Genomic DNA, 22,223 nt, shown 5'->3' with positions numbered 1-22,223 from the left:
ACAGTACCTTTTTTCATGCTCTAAAGTTATAAAGGAAAGGAAATAAGCAGAAAACATGCACCCTCATATGTACTATTATGATTAACGGGAACGAATTCATGTCACATCACTCTCTATATATATACACACACAAATATATACTCCATTCGTTTCACTTTGATAGTCCTGTATTCTTTTTTTCATCTGTCCCAAATTGTAATACACTTTTCAATTGAAGTATGTAGTTATATTTTAATTTTTCTAAAATACCCTTATTCAATGTAAGTAGTTGTTACTATAACCCTATCCCATTTAATGAGAGTTGATTCTTTTTTTACCATCAATTCAAGTTTCCATAAAGTTGTAACATATTTAATGTGAGGGTATTTTAGAAAAATAGCAATATAAATTTACTTTTTCTTAAACTGTGTGAAAAAAGAAACAGAACTATCAAAGTGGGACGAAGGGAGTATATATATACATATATAGAAACATATCAAAGCTCTAATATCATCTTTGGAAAGTAGTAGTAGTAATGACTAGTAGCAAGTATCATTCACTTGGCATTAAATGCGCTAGCGGTCCTTTGGTGTGAAAATGAGTCTCGACCTCACAAAACAAAAGGTAGATGTTTTTGCAAACAATCAATTGTACACATCTCTACATACATTACATTAGGGGGCTAACTCGAAATTAATCAAAGTAAAAGTAGGAAATATATATATATATATAGATTGAGGGAAAGTAATAAATGCAAAGCATGTGGGGAGTGGGCCTGCCAAAGCCCCACCCTCTGCTCTCCTTTGAATCCTAAAATCTTTCAAAGGCAAACCGATGGCGGGCCTTTTCTTTCCTTCTCTTTTTCTCTCGTCTTCCCTCCCTTTCTCCCTTCTCTCTCTTAATTTTTTTTTTTGTGCGCTCCAGCTGCCTCGAAGAACGAGCGGACTCCAAATCGAATTTCAAATTTCACGCAGAAAATATTTCCCATTCCATACGTACGTACACCTAATATAGCTACGGAGTACAACCCGTCGCCCCAAACAATTACTTTTGGGCCCTGTCAGGATAAGATCCGACATCCCGACACGTCTTCATGGTGACCGGCTGTAATCCGTTAAAAGATTTGAATCGGCTCGGCTGAGTTAAGGCTGGAGTTGATCGTCATAGTGAAATGACGGTTACATCCTCGAAACACAGGGCGATTGTCGGGGGTAAAAAGTGGAAATGCGATGTGGATAAGCGATGCAGAGTGGGATGGGATCAGGGCCGTCGATCAAGTTGCCGGAATTGGGCCTGACAGGTTGGTTTGATAATCCGGGGTCCACCGGATGAGAATCACGCGAGGGCTGGATTATGCTGTTGGCGGCAGATTGCCCTGCATGTCTGCACTGCGCAGAATTCTCAGGGTGTTTTGGTGGGTTTTTACTTTTTAGTATTTTGTTGGGATCTCAAATGTAGTAATTTGCCGTGTTGTCTCTTACGATTTCACAGCTCTCTCGGGGTGGCATTTACCTGCCTTCTAACTTCTACCCATAATTTTAAAAAATAAAACACACACACGCACTCACTTGAAAGGATCTTGGGCTTGTTTGGATAGTCATTTTTCATCGAAAAAATGGCCTTATTTTTCGTGAACATATTTCGCTATTATTTTTTTACTTTACATACATCAAATCGTTACAGTAATTTTTCAATGAAAAATTCATGGAAAATGCAATCCAAACACACTCTAAGTTTTTTTTTTAAATAAATAAAAGTTTGGATTGTTCGGATTATAATCACTAGCACAGATAAAAGTATGATCTGGTACTATAAGTTATTTAGATAATCTCAAGAGATTACACATCTCTCATATTAGCAACAAGAAATAATTAGTGGAACTAACTATTTTGCAAATAACCAGCTCAACCTAACAGAGAGAAACTATTTTGCAAGTAACCAATTAGGCTGCATTGCCCATTAAGGAGAGACTTGAAAACTTTTTTCGGATGGATGTAGATCAAATGATCGCATCTCTCGATTTGTATTATTCTCCAATATTCTCTAAAAATCTTACCAACAGACGATTGTGCACTCGCCTAATCTAGTGGCGCTTTAATTATCTTTGAATTTTCTATTGATCTCTTTTCAGTCCTTATTTGGTTCACCATTGATCTCTTTGATTCAACCCTTTTCCTTTACTACAATGTAGAAATAGGTATAAAATAAGAATTATGGTATCGATAAAAAAAATAATAACTATTTTGGATAGGGATGATAATTGGGACGGGTGTTTACAAGCACCCGTCCTGCGGGAGGCTAATGGGACGGGGGAGTATACCCCCGCCCAACCACCCGTAAAACAAATAACAAACATATATATGTATGTATATAATTATATATTTAATTTAATTAGTTACAAACTTATAATAATGATATTATTAGTTATATGTATTATATAATGGACATTAGTATATGTAATATAATTAATATTATCGGTTATACTAATATTTATACACGTTTATTAATAGAAAATTATTAATTAGCTATACTAAATTAACTAATACAATTATACTAAATTCTTGATTACACTTAACACAATAAAATATTTTTCCATAAAAAATATCATAATGACTTAATAATTATATTTGTGTCAAAACTACAAACTTGACTACTTTAGTTATATTTATTTAATGATGTTGGATTGTATTCAAATAACTCTTGTTTGATTGTTTTTATGGATTTTAATTGTGAAATTACAATAAATAATAAGTTGATGGTGCGTTGACATTTTAGTATTTGATTATTTGCTAAATTTTGACCATAGAAAAACTATATGACAGCTCGTTATTAGCTCCGCAGGGGCACCGGAAGCCGGGCAGGGGCTTTAGAGGCATGCTATGGATAAGAATTGGACTTTAAATGTAATGCATAATAATATGCATGTTTTGGTTGATTAGCATCTAAGCAACCCATTATCCGTGACTGGGTTAAGAAAGCCGACAAAACACGATTAGTTAACTTGAAAGCTAGATTTTTACGATAACAAAATAGTTGTGTTCTGCGTATAAGCAGGCTGATTGCCAAGTGCTCAACATTCATGACATGACGCATTGAAATTTCTTGGGAAAGTGATGAATTTAAGCCATGATAATATTCCAAAAAATAAAACTTAAGCCGTGATATACTTCTATTTTTTTTTTTTCCAACAAAATGTGGCATTTCAACTTAACCAGATTAATCTACCTCCTGACTTGTAAAGCCTTGCTCAAGAATGCAAGTGTGATACCACATTAGGATTCAAACTAGTGATCTACGAGATACTACTACCGGACAATCACGACGCTTTGTAAGTATACCGTTTCTTCTAAACTTTGGGGAAGTGTAGCGCTACGCACTATGATATTCTTGTGAAGTGCCACGCAGAAATGTGTCCTTCATTATTCAATCCAACACTCTTTTAACCTTTTTTTTTTTTCCTTTCGAAAAAGTGAGTACAATTGTTTATAGTACATGTGATAATTTGGTATCTAAATGCTGAATCTAGCATTATTATCAAATTGAAAAATAGCATAATCTGTAAGTATTAACCACACTTTTTTAAATCAAAGTTTCTTTTGTCTTCCTTATCGTAGAGACAGTCTTTTTTATTTGAAATTATCGTAAATATTTTGCACTACAAAGTTGTAAGATAATTTTATCATCCTATTGACTCTTTAAAATTTGTAGCAGGTACTCATTCGTTATATGTACTCCTCATACTTTATTAAGAAGAAATACTAGCCATGACATTATGAACATATGCGGTCTTTTAGATTGTCTAAATGGACAAAGGACTAGTATTTTAACAAAAATGATAAGATTGACAGTGCATACATTTTCGCCATTAGATGTACTAGTGTGAATACCCGTGCTACGCACGGTGCTTACATTATTAAAAAAAAATTTTGCACTACAAAGTTGTAAGATAATTTTATCATCCTATTGACTCTTTAAAATTTGTAGCAGGTACTCATTCGTTATATGTACTACTCATACTTTATTAAGAAGAAATACTAGCCATGACATTATGAACATATGCGGTCTTTTAGATTGTCTAAATGGACAAAGGACTAGTATTTTAACAAAAATGATAAGATTGACAGTGCATACATTTTCGCCATTAGATGTATGACATATAATTCGAATTTGAATTTGAAACTCAAATTTTACATATGTGTCGTATATTCAACCGTGATAATATATACACCATTAGTGTATATAAGATCTTATTTAAAATGATACAGTAGCATCCCTAAAAGTCATATCATTTTTCAAGTTAAAATTGCCGATTTGCTTAAAAAAAAAAAAGACAATACATCACTTAATTCATAAAGATTTAATATCTTGATTCCTCGAACATCTTTCTCAAATGTTGTACACGTAATATAAAGTCCTCAACATTGTTCAAATGTGTGCACTCTCATAAAAAACTCTTTTTCTACTTGACCTTACTAAACACACATAGACCAAACCTCAAAGAACAGAGAAAAAAACTTGGAAAAAAAAAACAAGTTTAAAAATTTACATCCATTCTAACAAGGATTAGAAAGAAACCACTAGGCAGCAACATGGACTTTATGCTAAAAAGAAGAGGGGCTTTAAAGCAATTAATCAACCCATGTGAAAACAAGGATAAGGATTTAAGGACAAGTGGACAACTAGTCCGTTACAAACGACAAAAGGCTAAGCCACTCGGCCAGCACCCACCACAATGGAGCCAAAGCCGCCAACTACCCTCCTCTTTCTTCATCCTCGACTAATATGGAGCCGCTACCTTTACAACCGGTCAATTCAAAAATAAATTTTTTTTTTGAAAAAATACCGAGTAATGCTACTAAAGTAATAATAATGAGGGAGAGATGATGTATGGGCAGACCGTACAAGAAGTGGGCCTATTTCTCACTCTTATGATTTTGGTTGTAGTAGTAAATTAAAGCAAAGCATTTTTCAGCAGCGGCAGAGAGAATTGAGGAAGCAGTGAGGGAGTCTGGTGGTAGCAGAAATAGAAGCAGAAGAAGAAGGTGGCTTTTTAATTTGTATTCTCTCATGGGATTAGTATTATTTACTGGTAGAAGAAGTAGTTGGTAAGCATTTATTTTGTGTGTATGTATTTTTCTTCTGCCCCTCTCTGTCTCTCTGTGTCTGAAAATTCGTGCATTTTTTTTTTGCTTTTTCGGTTGCTATTCTTGTTGTTCGTCTCTGATACTTCTCCCATCAGATTCTTGGCATTTCTCCCAATTTCCGCTTCAAATTTCGCATTTCTTTTTTTTTTTCTTTCTAGCCCATGAAAATGCTTTTCCCAGCGCTGGAAGTAGGACCATATTGTTGTAGTGTCGAGTAAAACGCACCATTTTGAGATTGATGCATTTGTTTCTGAATACGAGGTTTCGAATTTCAATCCCTTGGAGTAATTTTCTTACCATTTCTGGTGTCTTTTCTTCTTCTTTTGTTCCTTTCTTTCTTCCCCTTCCTTTTTGTGCCTTCCTGTAATCAAGATTGTCAATTTCAGGTTCTTCTTCTTACTGTTTCATGCATTTCAATTTCTTTGGGCTGCTGCTTTTTGTTTGTTTAAATGGGCTAGTTCATGAAATCAATTGTGTTTTACTCAATGTGGAAGTATGAAATCAGGAAAGTTTTTGGATTATACAATTTTGAATGGTTAATAATGAGTGATTCTTCTACTGATCCTCCGTCTTTATTGCTTCCTCTTTTCCAAGACTTCTTCTCAATTTAGATTATATTAAAGTGACGATCTTTGTTCTCCCGTTGAATGAATCCGTATAAGAGCGGTTAATTTAAAATATATGGGATTTTTCCTTGATGGAAATGAGAAATTACGACGAATTGAAATTGGTGTATGAATTAATTTTGTTTATTTGTTTTTGTGTGTGAGTCTCTTTGTGTGCACTGTGCACGCACACTAGCGTGTGTAAGATTGGTAATCAATGATACAGTAGTACTAATAAACAGGACCAATCCAAGTCCGTGAACTCCAAGGAGATTCAATGCTTTGATGGTTCATTTGATTTATTATGCATTCCTTTCAAGAGCTTGTGTCAGATCTTTTCTAACATGAATTAATATTACGTCTGTCAAATTTTTCTGCAACGTATCTGAAAATTTTCTTTTTCCAGGAATCCCAGTTGAAGATTGGTCTTTTCAGGAAATTCCATGATCAGTTCTTACCCTGCAAGCAATTGAATTGGAGTTATCTGCGGAAGAAAGGTCTTTGACTTCTAAGTAAAAGGGACAACTCTAAATTCTGTTTCTCTTTTTGGTTCAATTCAGCCTCCTGCATGAGATAAGGTATCAGAGAAGAGAATGGAAACAGAGTAGATGCAGAGGGTAAAAGTTGATGATTTGAGTAAGGTTTTTTTCTTCAATTGGAGCTCTTGATTTTACAAGTTAGCAATTTAGGCCGAGGAAATGCTGGAGACTGAGCTATGTTCTTCGCGGGTTCTATCACCCTTTCGCGAGGAGAGTGGCGATGAAGAATTGTCTGTTCTTCCTAGGCATACTAAAGTCATTGTGACTGGAAACAACAGGACCAAGAGTGTTTTGGTGGGTCTTCAAGGTGTTGTCAAGAAGGCTGTTGGGCTTGGTGGTTGGCATTGGCTGGTATATTCTCGAATTATATTGCGTCTTATTTCTGTTTTAGTATTATTGATTTCTTGCGTTTCAATTGTGATAAGTGCCCTTTTTTCCAGATTCTGCTATTTTAGTATAATTTATGTTTGTCTTTCCTCTTTTTTTTTTTTTTTTTTTTTTAAGTTCTCCTGATTTCAAATTGACTGTTTTCCTATATTGAGCCCATAAGTATGACCCAAAACAATACAAAATTGGGAATTATTCACGAATTTGTAAATTTTCGCAGAAGTCTTTTTTTAGGCAATCAATTATTGAAGATGAGGAACCAGAGAGTATATCAGCTCAGTAATACCACCACGACAGAACATATCTACTTCAAACAAAATTTACTCCTACAAGATTACGCTTTTACAATCCTAGGTTGATTGAAAGACGGACAAATCCAACACACACACACACAAAAACACTCACTTTCCTTTATTTATTTTCCTGGAAAGTTTGTTTTTCCATAAGTATCCGCAATCAATCAATCTAGGAACTTTGCAATCAATCAATCCATAAAGAGGTCTGACAACTATAGCTTTATTGCTTTTTAATCTAATTTTCTCTCTTTAGTTTCAGGGAACTTTGCTATTCTTTTTTTGCTTTTTTATTGTCCTTGCAGAAACTTTTATTCTTTCTGAATAAAAAAAAATTGTGAAGTGTATAGATCTCATTAATTTTATGCAAGAATATACAAGATACAAAGAGCACATTCATTCATATGTAAAGACAAAGGGATATGTTGAACTCGTGGAGTCTCAGTGTTTTCTGTGTATTTTTCTTTTTTACCGCCTTCTTTTTCCTGTTGTTATGGAGTACTTGGCTGAAGATACTTGTATGATCCAATCATGAAGGTTTTGAAAAATGGGGATGAAGTTAAATTGCAAAGGAATGCTTTGAGTGTGTTGGAACCTCCCACTGGGAATGAAGAAGATGATGATTATGATTTTGATGACTCTAGCAGTGGCTGTGAAGTTGGTGAAAAGGAGAGTCATCGTTTTTGTAAGTATCCCTTTACTAATAGATAATAAGGGTGGACGTAGAAATCTATTTGGGGCAAATGATTTTTCTAATCCTCCAACATTTTTGTGAAACCATAATTTTGCAAGAAATGGCTTGCTAAACCTTTAAGAGGAAATGGTACGCTAAAACCTTGACTATGCCTCATATTGGTGATTCATTGCTCTAAATTTCTTTGTTTCTTTCCAGTAGCTGCTGGTATCGAGTTCAGCAAACTCAGCAAGGCGAGAGTCCGATATGCAAGGCCATTGGTTCCATCTGCATCCACAAAGTCAATTAGTCGCAACAGTGGGAGCGAACTTAAATCTAATAGCCATGCCCCTCAACAGGTGAGCACAATAAATGGAGGTTTTGTCCTTGTCACGGAATGTGTTCAGCATTCTAGAAATTTGTCTTCTGTATTGCAAGAGCTAGTTATTGCTCCTGGCTTGAACTCAGAGCCCTTCATTCCAAATACATCAAGATCTGATTTAGCGGTAGTTTCCTCCTGACATTTCTTTCCAACATCAGAGTGCATTTATTTTGTCGTCAATTTTCTTAGGACAAGTGAAAGGATTTCAGCTGCTAAATGAATAGTTTTTTTTTTTTTTTTTGGTAAACTCAATTCACTATCCTTTAGTTTGTCAAAAAGTGGAAAGTGCTCAACTTTTGTCATGATCATGTTTTACCAATTAAAACAATTTTGGAAGTTACAACCATCATTGTCATTGGGGTCAATACTCGTGCATATCTCTTTTGCTGCCTCTTAAGATGTTTGCCTTGTGGACTAACCTGTCTCTTTGCCACCTTTGTTTCTTCAGCACCATGGGTCGAACATGGCAAAATTGGGAACTGGCTCATTGTGGAGATACTGCCAGAGATTCAAGCTAGTACGTCTTGCTAGCTTTTCCAAATTCTGGATTTCTTTTTCCTATGAATTGTTCAAAAGTAACTTTATATTTCTGCTTAAGTTGCTGATTTACAATTCTGACTTCTTCAGGCCAGCATTAATTCTAACCTTACAAAGGAACAACTTTCTAACATTGTCCAGCAGCACTTTTCTTCTCAGGTTGGTTCTCTCTCTCTGTCTCTGCATTATGACCAACATGCCCTGACATCACAATTGAAAATTTTCTTATGTGTCATTCTGATTTTCACGACAGCAAGTGGACGAGGTACAAGTGGTCGTAGAATTCGTCCGTGCAGCAAAGAGGTTAAGAGCGATCGATGCACATCGAGACCGATTGTAGAAAAACTGGTTGCTTGTAGTATAAGTATATAGTAGTTAGTATGAACCCTAACTTAGTCCAGCTCTAATGTTGGATTGCTAATGCCTGATGTAGACATCTGGGATTGTGTGGTAGGCTGTAGGTAAAAAATCCCAAGTACCTCTGTTAACATCTGTCTGATGGAATGTGCTGTTGGGGCAGTAGCCCTCCGATGATCTGATCTGATCTGATATTTCCCTTATTTGTTTTCTTGCACCCCCAAAGAATGCGCTCCTTATTGTGAATGTTCGAATGGTCAAGGATAATCCTAGTACTTCCACGTTCCCAGGGAGTGGGAACCGTTTCTAGAATGTTTCGACTTGCCTTATGCCGTATGAATTTATATGTAATTGTTATCTTTTAATTTTGTTTCCCCACGCTCACGCTCTCTTCCTTCAACGTTTAGAGGCCCTCTTGAAAAAATATTTTTTTTTTTGGGTTTAAAAAAGAAGTCTCGAATCAAAAGTTACCAAAAAAAGAGAGAAATCTGTGTGTGTGTGTGTGTGTGGGTTCAGGATTGTTTGTCACCAACAACACGAATAAAAAAGGAGGAGATATTTTGTGGATGCATAAGCCAGGCTGTCGTGAGGTGTCACGGGACTTTATTGTTGCTACCAAAACGAAAGCGCGGAGGATGTTGATGGGGTCCGGGGGAAATGGAACGGACTAATTCTAATTGCTGGAGGGGAGAGGACAAAGAGAAGAGAGAATCCTAATAAATCTTCCACCAACCATTACGATCCTCTCCGGTTTTATCAATTGATCTTAGGCGTCCATTCAGCCTTTCCTGTCCTTGGCGTTGAATTTGCACCAACATATTGGCCCCCAACACAAGATTTTGTGCAGAAGGGCTAAGTTGACTGGCCGCTAAGATTTTGGCTCATTGTTTGGTTTTAAATGGACCTTGCCCCCCCGCACGCAATTGGACATGTAATGTAATTTGGCTGTTCTTGCGGGAAAAAAACCAGCATGTAATCTAGAACAGTACAAACAGCATGTTTCTTTCTTAAATCAAGGAATATCTAATCTAGTGATCTTGCTTTTATGCAGCTAGCTAGTTGAGGACAGAATATATCCTGATCCGGATGAAAAAGAGCACTATTGTTGGACTGCTCTCCTGGTGTCCTCGTAGATGATGCATTCCATGCAATATGATCAAGAATCTAAAATAATTTCAAGCCCAGAACAAATCTTTTGTACGTGCAAATACATAACAGATACCTGTTCAAACTTAACTTAAAGAGTCGTTTGGTTGGGCCAACCAAACTCGAACGATCGATCGAACTCGATTCGAACATCATCGATCGAATGAGTTGATACGAGACTTGCACATCTATCACGCAATGTAATAGCAGTACCAGCCCTGCTTTGGAATGCTAAGCCCAATCGTGTCTGAAATTCGAACTACTAGAAACCCGGAACCAGTGCCAATGGTCCAGCTACCTATATTTGAGGTCATTTATTATTCAAATGAGGACCATTTCATTGGTTTAGGCCCAATGACTATGAATTCTGGGCTTTGTAAGCCTGTGAACGGGCAACTGCGTATGCGGCGTGTGATTCTTCAGAAAACAATCCAAATGTGTCTGGTAGGCAGACAGACAACAAGCAAATGGTTCGTGCCATAACTATTTATGGTCATCACTTATTGGGACGGATGATCCCTCCGGCAACCAAAATGGAAAGGTTTGACCACTACCTATTCCCCCCCCCCCCCCTCTTCTTTTTTTGGGGGGCTTAAAAAAAAAAACTAGGACTGATTTGCTGCAGAAGAAAAATACTAGCATGGTAAACATCTTTTTTAATGTAGTAGTAGAATCATTACCTTTTTTTTTTTTTTTTTGGGAGGTGGTGGTGGACTGGTAATGGAGCCGTGACTTGACTTAGACCAATCCATTAGCCCACCTCTCAATAATTTGGAAGAATGTGTTATTCCCACCCACCATGATCTGATCCGCATAAAAATCCAAAATTCCCCCCAACCAACCAATAACAACCTCTCTTCTCTGGCTCAGCAGTTCCTCACTCACGCCTTTGTAGTTTGTACTTTGTACTTGACTTCCCTTCCCAGTATTACAATTTTAAATATAATAAGGGTCTGTTTGGTTGAAAGTAAAATATTTTTCTTGGGAAAATATTTTCTGTGGAAGTAATTTTCCATGAAAATCAATTCCCTTTCATCATTTTCAGATGTTTGGTTAACTTATTGAAAATATTTTCTTACTTCATTTTTCTGGTGTTTGTTTAACTTTTGAAATATTTCACTTTTATTTCTATCTTTACTTTCTACACATTATAACTACATACTTCTTCCCATGCAAAATAAGAAAATTTATCTCATTGTTTAACTTTAAAAAATCTTGGAGAAATGTATATCTGAATAAAAAATATCTCCTTAAGTAATAAACAAATTGCTGGCCATTTAGTGTCAAATATCAATCACATGCAATGTTTATTGTGACATATATTTTGCATTCTCATTACTGAAAGTTTCTCTAGAAAATAATGTCTCCATTATACATAATTAATTACTAGCATAGGATGAGTAGGATGAGATTTTTTTTTTTTATTTTGAATATACTAGGGGGAGGGTTGGATTGGGTGGTACGGGGGAGGGAGTGTAAGGAAGAGGTCTTCCGAGTCCTCCTGTTTACACTAAAAAAAAAAAAGAACATACTACAAGATGTTTTCAGTAAGTTTGGAATATACTACAGGCGGGATGTATGCATTTCGGAACATAACTTCAGTAAGTTTGGAAGGGAAGTTGTTTTTCATAAGATGAGTGAAAATATTTTACATAAGAAAATATTTTCAGTAATTTTTGTGCAACCAAACACGAAAAATTAGGAAAATATTTTCCTGAAAAATATTTTTACCCAAAACAAACGGACCTTAAATGTCATAAGATATACTAGAAAAGAGCTCGTCACTTTCGCTCCCCACTAGCGGGTCCCGGAATAAGTTCCAAAATAGAAGCGCTTACCTGTTAGAGAACTAGCCGGCCACCGTTCCCCAACCTACCCTGAACTAGCCGGCCATTTTCCATCATATTCATACCTCACCATCTCGCGACTTCGCAGTCTCGTGCTTCTGGCCATCCCCCAAAAACAGCAAGTGAAAGAACGGAAGCGGTAAAGGGTTTTCCTCAGAAACGTATCTCAATCTTTAAAGCAAATAGCTCACGACTTGTCATATTCCTATCTTGACACCTCAACCATCTCGAACCCACCACTTTTGAGCCTCAATTTTCCATACTTTGGCTTCGTCAAAATTATGCAACAAATACACGTTACTTAAACACTTTGGATTGCAATTTTATAAAGAAGAATTGTTACCTATAATTTTTTTACTTCACATATATCAAATCGTTACAGTAATTTTTCTATAAAAAGTCCAGAAAAAATAAAATCCAAACAAAGCCTTATTCTTCAAAAATGAAGATTAAATAATTGGTACGTGTTACTTATGAAAGTTAGAAACGCACTCTTTTCTCTTTTTTTTTTACAACGTAAAATGTTCAATATTTGATTTTGAAACGTGGGTACTATTTTCTGCAATTTTTTCGTGAACTCGTGTTTTGATCGTTTTTTTACTTCACATACATCAAATTGCTTTAGTTCACATACATCAAATTGCTGCACTATATTTTTCTACCAAAATTCTAAAAAAAAAAAAAAAATTCAAACGACTCTGATTGATTGACGTTTTTCATTATTATGAATTTCGTGTGCTAAACACTTTTTTTACCAAACTTTGGGGATATGAATATAAATATATACTTTTCCAAAACTGCAATTAAATGATACAACTATAATATAATATGAGTAAATCATAGTGTTTAATACTACTACTCCCTCCGTCCCACTTTGATAGTTCTGTTTCTTTTTTCACACAGTTTAAGAAAAAGTAGTTAACTTTGTTGGAAAAGTAAATTTAGATTGCTATTTTCCTAAAATACCCTCATATTAAATAGAGCACAACTTTATGGGAACTTGAATTGATGGTAAAAAAAGAATCAACTCTCATTAAATGGGGTAGGTTTATAGCAACAACAACTTATATTGAATAAGGGTATTTTAGGAAAATGAAAATACAACTACATTCTTCAATTGGAAAGTGGACTGCAATTTGGGACAGACAAAAAAGGAAAACAGGACTATCAAAGTGGGACGGAGGGAGTAGTTAATATTACTACTGATTTGATAATTATAGTAATTTAATTCGTGGGAATAAATTTTTTGATTGTCCTCGTTTTTCCACTGAAAGTCGTTGTCACACGAAAAACCGCACCTTTCCTCCTTCCTTCTCCGTTAACAAAATTCTCTTCTCTCTCTTTCTTTCTGAACCGTCACGACAAGGAGGAAAAAGAAAAAAAAGGAAAGAAAAAAAAGAAAAACACACACACGCACACACATAAATAATAGGTAGTACTACAGTAGAGCCTTTACTTGTCCTTCTCCTCCTTTCTCTTTCCTCTCTATTCCTTACTGAAATGAGTGAACAACTCAGCTGAGACTCCTCCGATTATTAAATTATGTGAAGGTATTTGTATGTAGACAAAACGCAGATACATACTTGTATGTATACGTGTGGTATTTTTCAAGTTTGTGCTAATATGTTGTACCTAAGATAAGTAAGTAGGAGTTTGTTCATGGAGCTTGATTTTGGATGATGTTTTTTTCTGCATCTGAAGTGCGTGATTACGTGTTTTAACTTTTTTTTTTTTGTCCCTGTAGTATTTGATTAATAGCTTAGGGTTGGTTAAATTGAAGCTTGATAGCTGATTACAGTTCTGAAGATGATGAGTTTTGTTACTTGTTGATTTTGGTATGGATGTTGGGAGTTCTTTTAGTTCATATCGGTACTTTTCATTTATTTATTCTTGAAATTTTAGTGATGATGTATTTTTGGCCTATAGAATAGAGCTATCTAAGGTGAAATTTGTTAAAGATGGGATGATGATTTATTTAAATTTAGTTTTTGGGGAATTGAACTTTGAACTGTTTTTTGGCTATTACTTTTGTTTTGCTCTTGATTTTATTTATTTTTTCACCAGAATGTTTTCTTGCTGGTGGGATTGCTAAATTTTAAATTAATGTGAAATCTATGCATTTATTGGTGTATGATATCATGTCGACTCCTTGAAACTGAGTTTACTATTTATATCCCGGGGAAGCAATAGCAGTGAGTTGTATCAGAGAATTACTGAATTACTATGAGTTTTAATCAGTGTTTGGTTTCAAAGGCATAAATTAGCATGATTTTCTGTTTGCCAGAACTGGGGTTTAATGTCTATGCATTGGAAGATTGACAGCAGACAGCTTAATTAGATTGGAAGATGGAAGATTGTGTTTTTCTGATGCTTTCGATTTTTCTGGAAGAATGCTTTAATGATGATGGAATTTTGATAAGTTTTTCTTCCTTGTGCTTTTTTATCTTTTGTCTCACTTCATGCATTACCCAGGATCTCTGCCATATGCATCAGCATTTAATTAATCAACTACCGAAACCTATTGGCAGACTGGGATTTGCAGAATGTGAATTTTCAGAGCCTTGAATTGACAATTTTTTATTTTTAAAGTATATGGTTAAGCTGCAGGACACCCAACTGGTTGTATTGGATGCATATTTGAGACGGACTAACTGTATATCCATTGCCTACTTGAAAGCTGCTAAATCAGGCTCAAGATTTTAGTTACCTCTTGGAAAACTTTTCTTACAAGCTTTTATCTTATGTTATTTCTGAAATCATGTAATTGGTGTAATTAGTTATTGGTCTCGAGAAAATAGCCCTGCATTTGAATTTCACTAGCCTTCTGAATTCTAAATATCGTCAAGGCTCCGATCACCGCGGGGAATGTCTTCTTTTATACAACTGGGGCTTGCAGTTTGGATATTCTAATTGAACCTTGAGAGAAGGAAATTTCCTTCAGTTAAGGTGTATTAAACTTTACTGTTAAATAGAGATTTTTGTGCTGCGTAATTGGGATTTTGTGCTCTTGCACTATAATATCATTACCTGTTGAGGAATAACATTGGCATGTGCAAACCATCTTTCTGTAGATTCTTTGTTGCATCTAATGGAGGATGTACTTCCATTTTTTGTGAAATGTGTTAAATCCATAAATCTCTTTGTGAACCTGTCTGTCGACCTTGTTGACTGTATACATGTCTCTTGCTTCTTCTAATGTATGAAGTAAATTTTGGTTTCAGGAATTTGTTCTTAAGAGACAGTTATCTTGGCTTACATTAAAAAGTCATAAAACTTTCTTTTCAGTTCTATTTTAATTTTTTTTGGCTTACATTATGAAATTTTCTTGTGTAGGCAAGAGAAACGATGAGCAAAGTACCTTGTAGCATCTGGTTCATAGCAAAGATAACTCAGTAGAAATGGGGGGCTGCTGTTGTTGCTGTGCTTCAAAAGCAGAGGACCTAAATAATGCTCCCACTTTCTACCATGTGAGTAATATCTCAAACTTCATAAGCAGCATGAATCTGGTGTCTACTGATAGCGTACAAAAAAGTTGATTATTAGGCTATTGTTCAGGTTCTTTTCCTATTTGGGCTGTATTCATTAACTTATGTACTTAGAGCTCTAGGTTCATTATGTATTTGTCAAGAGAAGTTCTGGACCAGTCATACATTGTGTATTCTGGCTAGAACCTCTGCTCGACGCATTTTGATGCCATGATATCCAATCAAAGCCTGAGTTGACTAGCTTGCAAGTCCATAATTGACCATTGTGATTTTGTACTGCACTACCTGCATAATTTTCTGGGAGCGCTATTGTAATTGACTGCTGAACTTCATGCTCTCTGTTTAAAAGCTAGGAGCACCAAGCGATTTGCTTCTTTTCGTTCCAGTGCCGGTTTTCTAATAATAGACTGGTGGAAGTTTCAGCTTATTAAGACCCACAGGATATTGGTCTGAGCACAATCTGGTGGGAAAGGGAGAATGCTGTTGAAAATGGGTAAACTTGTAGTTTAGCCTTCAAAAGATGTTGCAGCATGTAGGATTACTGCAAAATTTGAAGAACCTAATAACTTAGGTCAGGCAGGGAAAGAGAAATGGCCTACTCATCTTTCTTGGCAATTGGACTGTTTAGTGCTCGTGTTCCACTCCTAAGCTGTCACTTAGTAGTTGTTTTCTTACCAATCTTCATTCTCTCTTCAACTGGAATGAGTGATTTGCAGGATGATCAATGATGAATTTGCTGCCATACATTCTAGCTGAATTTTGCTGGTTAATGCTGTCCCTTTTCTCTGGAATTTTGACTCTTTTTTGCAGTATCCAAGGGCTGGACAAGAACATCAGACCCTACCACCTTCAAATGGCACAGTATCTTCACTTTCGACTGGGCTATTAGTTGACACCAACCTAGACACTTCAATACCGGAAACTTATAGAGCACCTCCAGCGCCAGTGCCTTATGAAACATATGTTGGACACTCTCGATCATCTCTTGCTGATCCACCCAGTCATGGTGACAAGAATGAAACAGTGCAACTCGCACAGAAGGCTGTTGAAGAAACAAATTCTGGAATCACTCAAGAAACTACAGTCAAAGTTGTGAAGTTGGATGGAAATGCAACTGTTGAGCTTACTGCCACAAAAGATGTGGAAAATGATCTTGAACAATCTGGCGAGCTTAAGAAGCCTGGTGAACTCATAGTAAAATCCCTGCTGGAGGAGGAGGAGGATGTTTGTCCAACCTGTCTTGAAGGTATCGTACATGACATACTTTTGCTTGGTGGCTTTGATATTGGTGCTTGGACTTGGATTTTGACACCATTGCTTTGTTCTTTTTTATGCAGAATATGATTCAGAGAATCCAAAAATTATTACAAAATGCGAGCATCATTTTCACTTGGGATGCATTCTTGAATGGATGGAAAGGAGTAATACTTGTCCTGTCTGTGATCAGGTGACTTGCATTTCAATTTAATCCATGAGGGGTGAAAGGAGATTTTCCTGTTCCGAGTCAAATGATTGTTTTGTTTATGCTGGCATTATGAATGTGTTGCTTCTTGTCTTTGGGTGCAGGTGATGGTTTTCAGCACTGGTGATGATGCTTAAGCTCTAAGGCAGAAGGGTATTAAGTCAGGGATGCGTGAGGGTTGAGCATTTATAGTACACCTCTTTTTTTTTTTTTTTTGGTGTTGAATGGTAGTCATAGCTTTGCCTAAAATTTCTCTTTGTTTTGTCAATATGTCGCCCGATTCTTTTATTTTGATCGAGGAGAATCAAAGAAGGAAAAAAAAAAAAAAAAAAGAGAAGAAATGAGCAGGAAGAAAAGCTGAAACAGAAAGTGGATGGTTTTCTATGCTACAGTCGATTCCTTTACATTCTCAGTGTATCCAACATTGTCCAGGAGGTCTCTCGAGTTATTAACCAGGAGTCTGGCACTGGGATAAGGGGGCATGAAATCCTTGTTTTGTCCTGTTAGTTTTCTCAGTCTGCTGCTGTGGTTTCTTCCTCCCCCACTTGCCCTCTCTTCAACCAGCTTGGATTTTAGGGATTTGCATCAAGCTGGATCTGTAAATTTCGTAGGCGGTACTTACGTTGAGGTTTCTGGTTGGTAGTGGGGATCGCATCATTGTAAGGAAAGCAAAAGAATTTTGAAGGACCGGGTGAATATTTTAGATTGATTCATGTGTATATAGAGAAGCATTCATGAGCCATGCACAATCTTAGTATGCTTTTTCTTCACCTGTAGTTTTGTTTGTTGCTCAGATTTAGCAATATGCGGTGAGTTTTAGGATATTTTATATAAGCTCTTCTCCTCTCGTAAAAGCTGGCGATCATGTTCAAGGTAAATGGTAAAACGGAAAGGAAACTAAACTAGAAAATAGAGCACGAGATAAAATGTTTAGAATGACGATGCCCAAGCATTTTCTGGGACGTTTTAGAGGTTTCTAGAGTACATTACTCAAGTTTGAAATAAAAAAGTTGCTAACCTCTCTTGGCTGCACTCCTTTGGAGACAGAACCTTTGTTGGCTCACTTGTAATTATGTTCCAATATGAATATTAGTACGAGGTTAGCAAGCAAAGAAGTAAAGTGTGAATAATTAGCAACCAACGGATAAAGCTATAATAATCATCATCCAAAGGACCGCGGCAATTTTCAGTAAGAAATTACAATTCTTGTCAAGTTTTGTTGTTTACTTTTGATCAAGAAATCACCAGCACTAGTAGCATGATCAAAGTTGAATATCATCAAATTTCGCAATTTGTCAATCATTACATGTATTTATGCTCGCCGTGGGCTAACTCTTCAACCTACAACGATGTGAAGCTGTTAAATATTGCAAGTTTTTTTTTGTTTTTGTGCTGAAAAGATCTCTCAACTCACAAAGATGTATCTTTATTTGGTCATTTCATCAAATTCCAGTATTAAGATAGCCCAACATGTGACGATACGAGCATTACACTTAGATCTTCAACGGTAAAAATGTCTTATGATATTTGACGAGCATTAGCAAAAGATTAAGGTTTTTCTCAATTTTCAAACTTTGCCAATTCTCTCCAAATTAAGATTGCAATTTTTAATGGTGTTTATGAGCTTTGGTCGATATTTGGATAGGATTAGTAAAGTTTAGAAACTCAAAAGATCCTTAATTTTTTTTTTTAATACCTATCAACGTACTGCTTGTGTGATGTATTTCTATTACCGGTTTAGTGACCCTTTTGGCTAAAAGAAATAAAAATAAAATTGGTGATTTTAAATAGTTACGTGAATTTTTTTTTTATCATTTATTGAAAAGGGAAAAAAAATCTGGTATTATCTATGGTGTACCATTACACACTCGATGCAATAAAAGGTAGAATGTAAGATGATACATTTTAATTCATGTGTAAAAGTGGACTATAATGGCGATAGTGACTACTAGTACCTGAACTGAATTGTTTTAACTCATGAAGATAAAAACTCATCTATGAAATTAGAAGAGTGTGAAGAGTGCAAGAAAGATTTCAGAGATAGTTAGGCAGTGGACTCTACATCTCCAAAATCCAAGCCTCTTTCCACATTTCCTATCAGAGTGTTTTTTTCAATTTAGTAAGTTCATAGTATCATCTTCTTCTTTCTCTCTGTTTCTGTTTTCTCCTTGAGACATTTGGAAAGAATGAGAAGGGTTGATCACTAAGAACTAAAAGAAATATCAAGTAAAAGTCTAATTCAAGATTTGCATTCCCAAAGAGAATATATATATATATATATATATATATATATATATATATATATATATATATATATATATATATATATAGACACACACACACACAACCTCACTTCCCTACTTAAAGTAGTTTAACTCTCTAAATTGAAGCTCTTCCCCCTACTATTAAATATTAATGTACGTACATCCATTTTTCACAAGGCACAACCAAAAGAAAAATCAAAACAAATTACGTAACTTGGTCCTTTAGATAACTCCATGATTAACTTACTAGAAAGTAATTGCTCTTTCAATGCGTTTGTGGCAATGAATCAAAATTTTTAAAGGATTACGAGTCTTTTGTGCAATCGAAAGTTGAGATTGTTGATGTAGCTGATACATCAAATTTTCATAATTTTCTCTAAATTTCAAATGAATTTTCTTTTCTTTTAATCTATTTGGATGAATAAGTGATAGAAAGGGTACGATCTAAAGAATTCATGTTGACAATCTATAAAGTTATTCAAATGTATTTATCACATTTTCATGAGACATAATGAATACTTTTTAGACTATTTAGTATTCTTTAAATTAGATTCAAATTTGATTAGTGTTCGTAATTAGCTTACTAATATTATAATTTAATTGGTTGGTAAGATGCTTTATTTATTGACTGTGAATAAGAACTTAAGAAAAAGTATAGTGTTGACCTGAAAATTTTCTTGCCTGGTAACTAACAACCTAATTCAGAGGATGTTTAGTGTTATATAAACTAGAGATCTTTGCCGTCCACTTCTCTATATGAACAGGTTGGATTTCCATCATATAAACCTATGATACAATAGGGTTCCCTTATGCCCCTTAGGGTCGGCTTGGCTGGTGCTAGGGTAGCCTCTTTACGTCCTGGTACCATGTGGTTAATGTGACAATCCCACCTTCTTTTAGGGCATATTCAAGGATTTGGCGGACTGTCCGCCTAACTCTCATTAGAATTCACTTACTCACTCAATCAACTCTCAAGATTAATCATTCAAGCCTCCAAAATAACATTTAAGTTCTACCATTCAACCAAAATACAAACTTATTTACAACCCAAAAATCAAATGTATAATATAACGTCAAATGTCAAAATATATCCTATCAACCAAAAGTATAAGTATAAGAGGGTTATACACTCTAGTTCACATTCAATTGCTTCGACCTTTCATTCCTGTAAAGAAAATAAAAACTAAAAGAATGAGTTAAAAATCCAGTGAGGTTCCTAAACAAACAATCAGGTAGGAAAATCATGGAAACATTACATTTAACAATTTGCATACTTTGCACAGTAATATTTAGTCATTCAAGAAATAAACACTTAATTATTAGAAGGATACATGCTCACTTGGAACCATTCATTCATTCATTCGCCAACCATTTTCCTTATCCTTTCGACATTAAAAAACGTTTGCAAGTGAAAACTCCTTCATTGATCTTGTCATTCATTCATTAATATCATTGCATTGAATTCATTGGTCAGTTCTTTACCAAATTTCGTGGTAATACTCGAGTATACCAAACATTGTCCCACGATCACCAGTCGCCCGATCGAATCCGCTTCTGGCTTAAGTCAACTGGCAACGAAGGGTAAGGGTCAATTTCAGCCAAAAGACTTATATTCTTGCACAAGTAACATTCAATCATTTAATCATTGAAATTTTCAAATTCACTTAAGTCGAGTGCGATAAAGTACACACTTGCCTATTGAAAATTTATTTAACAATCATTGAAAAATATTTAACATTTAAGCAAACATTCACAACATTTCACATAGTTGTTGGAAGCACAACATGCAAAGAACACTCACCAGTTTAACTAAAATAACATCAAAATTTTCTTTCCGGATTATGCCCTTGATCACCGACAAATCTAAGAATAATCAAGAGAAAAATTATGGTTCAACCATTCAAAATTTAGGTGAACCAAAAAAAATTCGAGTAACTACTAGTACAAAGGTGCAAATATGGTTTTGGAGTGAAAAGAAAACATTTAGCTCTAAGGGACATGAGTAACCAAGAATTTCCTCATTTCAATCATAAACAAACCCAAAATGGTTTAACAACTCCAACTTAAAGTAGGAAATGAAAGTAAGGACAGTTTTAAGAAACTAAGGGCTGTTTTTTTCAGTTTTGCGCGATGTTATTTGAAAAATCATATCTCAATTTTTTTAAATTCAAAATTTTTAAACTTTGTACTGTTGGAAAACAAATTCAAAGAGTAACATTTCTCAGAAGACACCTTCACAAGATTCTATCCACAAGTCAGTCAAAATCCAATCTCAAATGGCTGCTTTATCCAGTAGAAAGACAGAACAGGAATGAAAATTCAGTCAATTTTAAAAAATCACAGATATTCATAAGAATTGAGAAAAATTCTGAAATTTTTACAGTAGAAAGTACTCTAAATCTGGTTTCAAATGCAATAAGCAGAGTTTAATTTGAATTTTTTTACACCAAGATATGATAGATTTTTCAAAACTGCTCAGAGTCTCCTTGGGAAAAATTTCAGCAACATTTCCTTTGTATTTACCAATTTCTTCCAACTATTTCAAAGCTACACTTTCACCACAAGATAGCCTCAATCAAGTTCACAATATAGGATATATAGAGTACTTATTTTAATTACAAAACTAACTATAACCAACATATGTCTAAATTGAAAATTAATCAAACCCTAACAAAATCATGAAATTACCATAAACTTGCTTCCTTCAACTTCAATCATAACATATCTTGCATAAATCTCAAGAAACAAATAAAAAGAGATATTTTCTAGAAATTTTACCTCAAAACCCCAAAATAACAAGCAACTCAAGAGCTTTTTCCTCAAGTAACTCCACCAAAAGCTTCCTTCTAAACTTAACTCAAGATTAATTGGTATGGATTAAGGTTGGTCTTTGGATTTTTCATAAATCAAGCAAGAAAATCAAGATGAAAATTTGAAAGTTTTTCTCTCTTCTTTTTCTCCTTCACAAGAGAAAATGAAAAGCTTGTGTTGTGAAATTGCAAGATAAAGACTAAAGGAAAGTTTTGGTCAAAAATTGGCTTGATGGTTGACAAGTGTCACCCAACTATTTTGTCTTTCTTTTCCTTTTCCTTAGTCAATAATAGTGGCTGATTTAAGGATTAA

General features: G+C 35.1%; 2 protein-coding genes and 1 long non-coding RNA gene across 11 annotated transcripts; 2 read left to right on the top strand and 1 right to left on the bottom strand.

The window, feature by feature from the left end:
* The first annotated feature begins 4,798 nt into the window (after positions 1–4,798).
* Positions 4,799–9,099, top strand: LOC113707278 (uncharacterized). 7 transcript variants are annotated; one of them, XM_072063955.1, is made up of 7 exons: positions 4,799–5,021; positions 6,135–6,618; positions 7,485–7,632; positions 7,843–7,979; positions 8,451–8,519; positions 8,630–8,698; positions 8,793–9,099. In XM_072063955.1, exons 2-7 carry the CDS (start codon positions 6,427–6,429, stop codon positions 8,877–8,879), a joined length of 702 nt encoding a protein of 233 aa, XP_071920056.1. In that variant the 5' UTR covers positions 4,799–5,021; positions 6,135–6,426; the 3' UTR covers positions 8,880–9,099. The 7 variants fall into 7 exon arrangements, with proteins under 7 accessions (XP_071920056.1, XP_071920055.1, XP_071920052.1 ...); XM_072063954.1 differs by having other exon boundaries at positions 4,799–5,084; XM_072063951.1 differs by having other exon boundaries at positions 4,800–5,021; positions 7,840–7,979.
* A 4,064-nt stretch (positions 9,100–13,163) lies between these two features.
* On the top strand, positions 13,164–17,578 carry LOC113707241 (probable E3 ubiquitin-protein ligase RHB1A). Of its 3 annotated transcripts, none has more exons than XM_072062999.1 (5): positions 13,164–13,439; positions 15,223–15,356; positions 16,185–16,620; positions 16,712–16,821; positions 16,941–17,578. In XM_072062999.1, exons 2-5 carry the CDS (start codon positions 15,288–15,290, stop codon positions 16,971–16,973), a joined length of 648 nt encoding a protein of 215 aa, XP_071919100.1. In that variant the 5' UTR covers positions 13,164–13,439; positions 15,223–15,287; the 3' UTR covers positions 16,974–17,578. The 3 variants fall into 3 exon arrangements, with proteins under 3 accessions (XP_071919100.1, XP_071919103.1, XP_071919101.1); XM_072063002.1 differs by having other exon boundaries at positions 13,166–13,474; XM_072063000.1 differs by lacking the exon at positions 13,164–13,439 and adding an exon at positions 13,461–13,530.
* A 2,478-nt stretch (positions 17,579–20,056) lies between these two features.
* LOC140013203 (uncharacterized) lies at positions 20,057–22,051 on the bottom strand. Its single transcript, XR_011820268.1, has 3 exons — positions 21,879–22,051; positions 20,583–20,668; positions 20,057–20,265 (listed from the first exon to the last, which is right to left on the bottom strand). It is a non-coding gene; the product is annotated as an uncharacterized lncRNA (long non-coding RNA).
* Between the last annotated feature and the right edge of the window lie 172 nt (positions 22,052–22,223).

The sequence above is a fragment of the Coffea arabica genome, chromosome 8c (assembly GCF_036785885.1).
Source record: "Coffea arabica cultivar ET-39 chromosome 8c, Coffea Arabica ET-39 HiFi, whole genome shotgun sequence".
In the NCBI taxonomy this organism is placed as follows: Eukaryota; Viridiplantae; Streptophyta; class Magnoliopsida; order Gentianales; family Rubiaceae; genus Coffea; species Coffea arabica.
This window is presented reverse-complemented; position numbering and strand designations above follow the sequence as displayed.

Bases quoted from the DNA above. Each gene is read 5' to 3' on its own strand.
- LOC113707278 (XM_072063951.1), top strand. From the start codon at position 6,427: ATGCTGGAGACTGAGCTATGTTCTTCGCGGGTTCTATCACCCTTTCGC. The intron at 6,619-7,484 runs GTATATTCTCGA...CCAATCATGAAG, and splicing joins TTGGTGGTTGGCATTGGCTG to GTTTTGAAAAATGGGGATGA. The intron at 7,633-7,839 runs GTAAGTATCCCT...GTTTCTTTCCAG, and splicing joins AAAGGAGAGTCATCGTTTTT to TAGCTGCTGGTATCGAGTTC.
- LOC113707241 (XM_072062999.1), top strand. From the start codon at position 15,288: ATGGGGGGCTGCTGTTGTTGCTGTGCTTCAAAAGCAGAGGACCTAAAT. The intron at 15,357-16,184 runs GTGAGTAATATC...TCTTTTTTGCAG, and splicing joins ATGCTCCCACTTTCTACCAT to TATCCAAGGGCTGGACAAGA. The intron at 16,822-16,940 runs GTGACTTGCATT...CTTTGGGTGCAG, and splicing joins CTTGTCCTGTCTGTGATCAG to GTGATGGTTTTCAGCACTGG.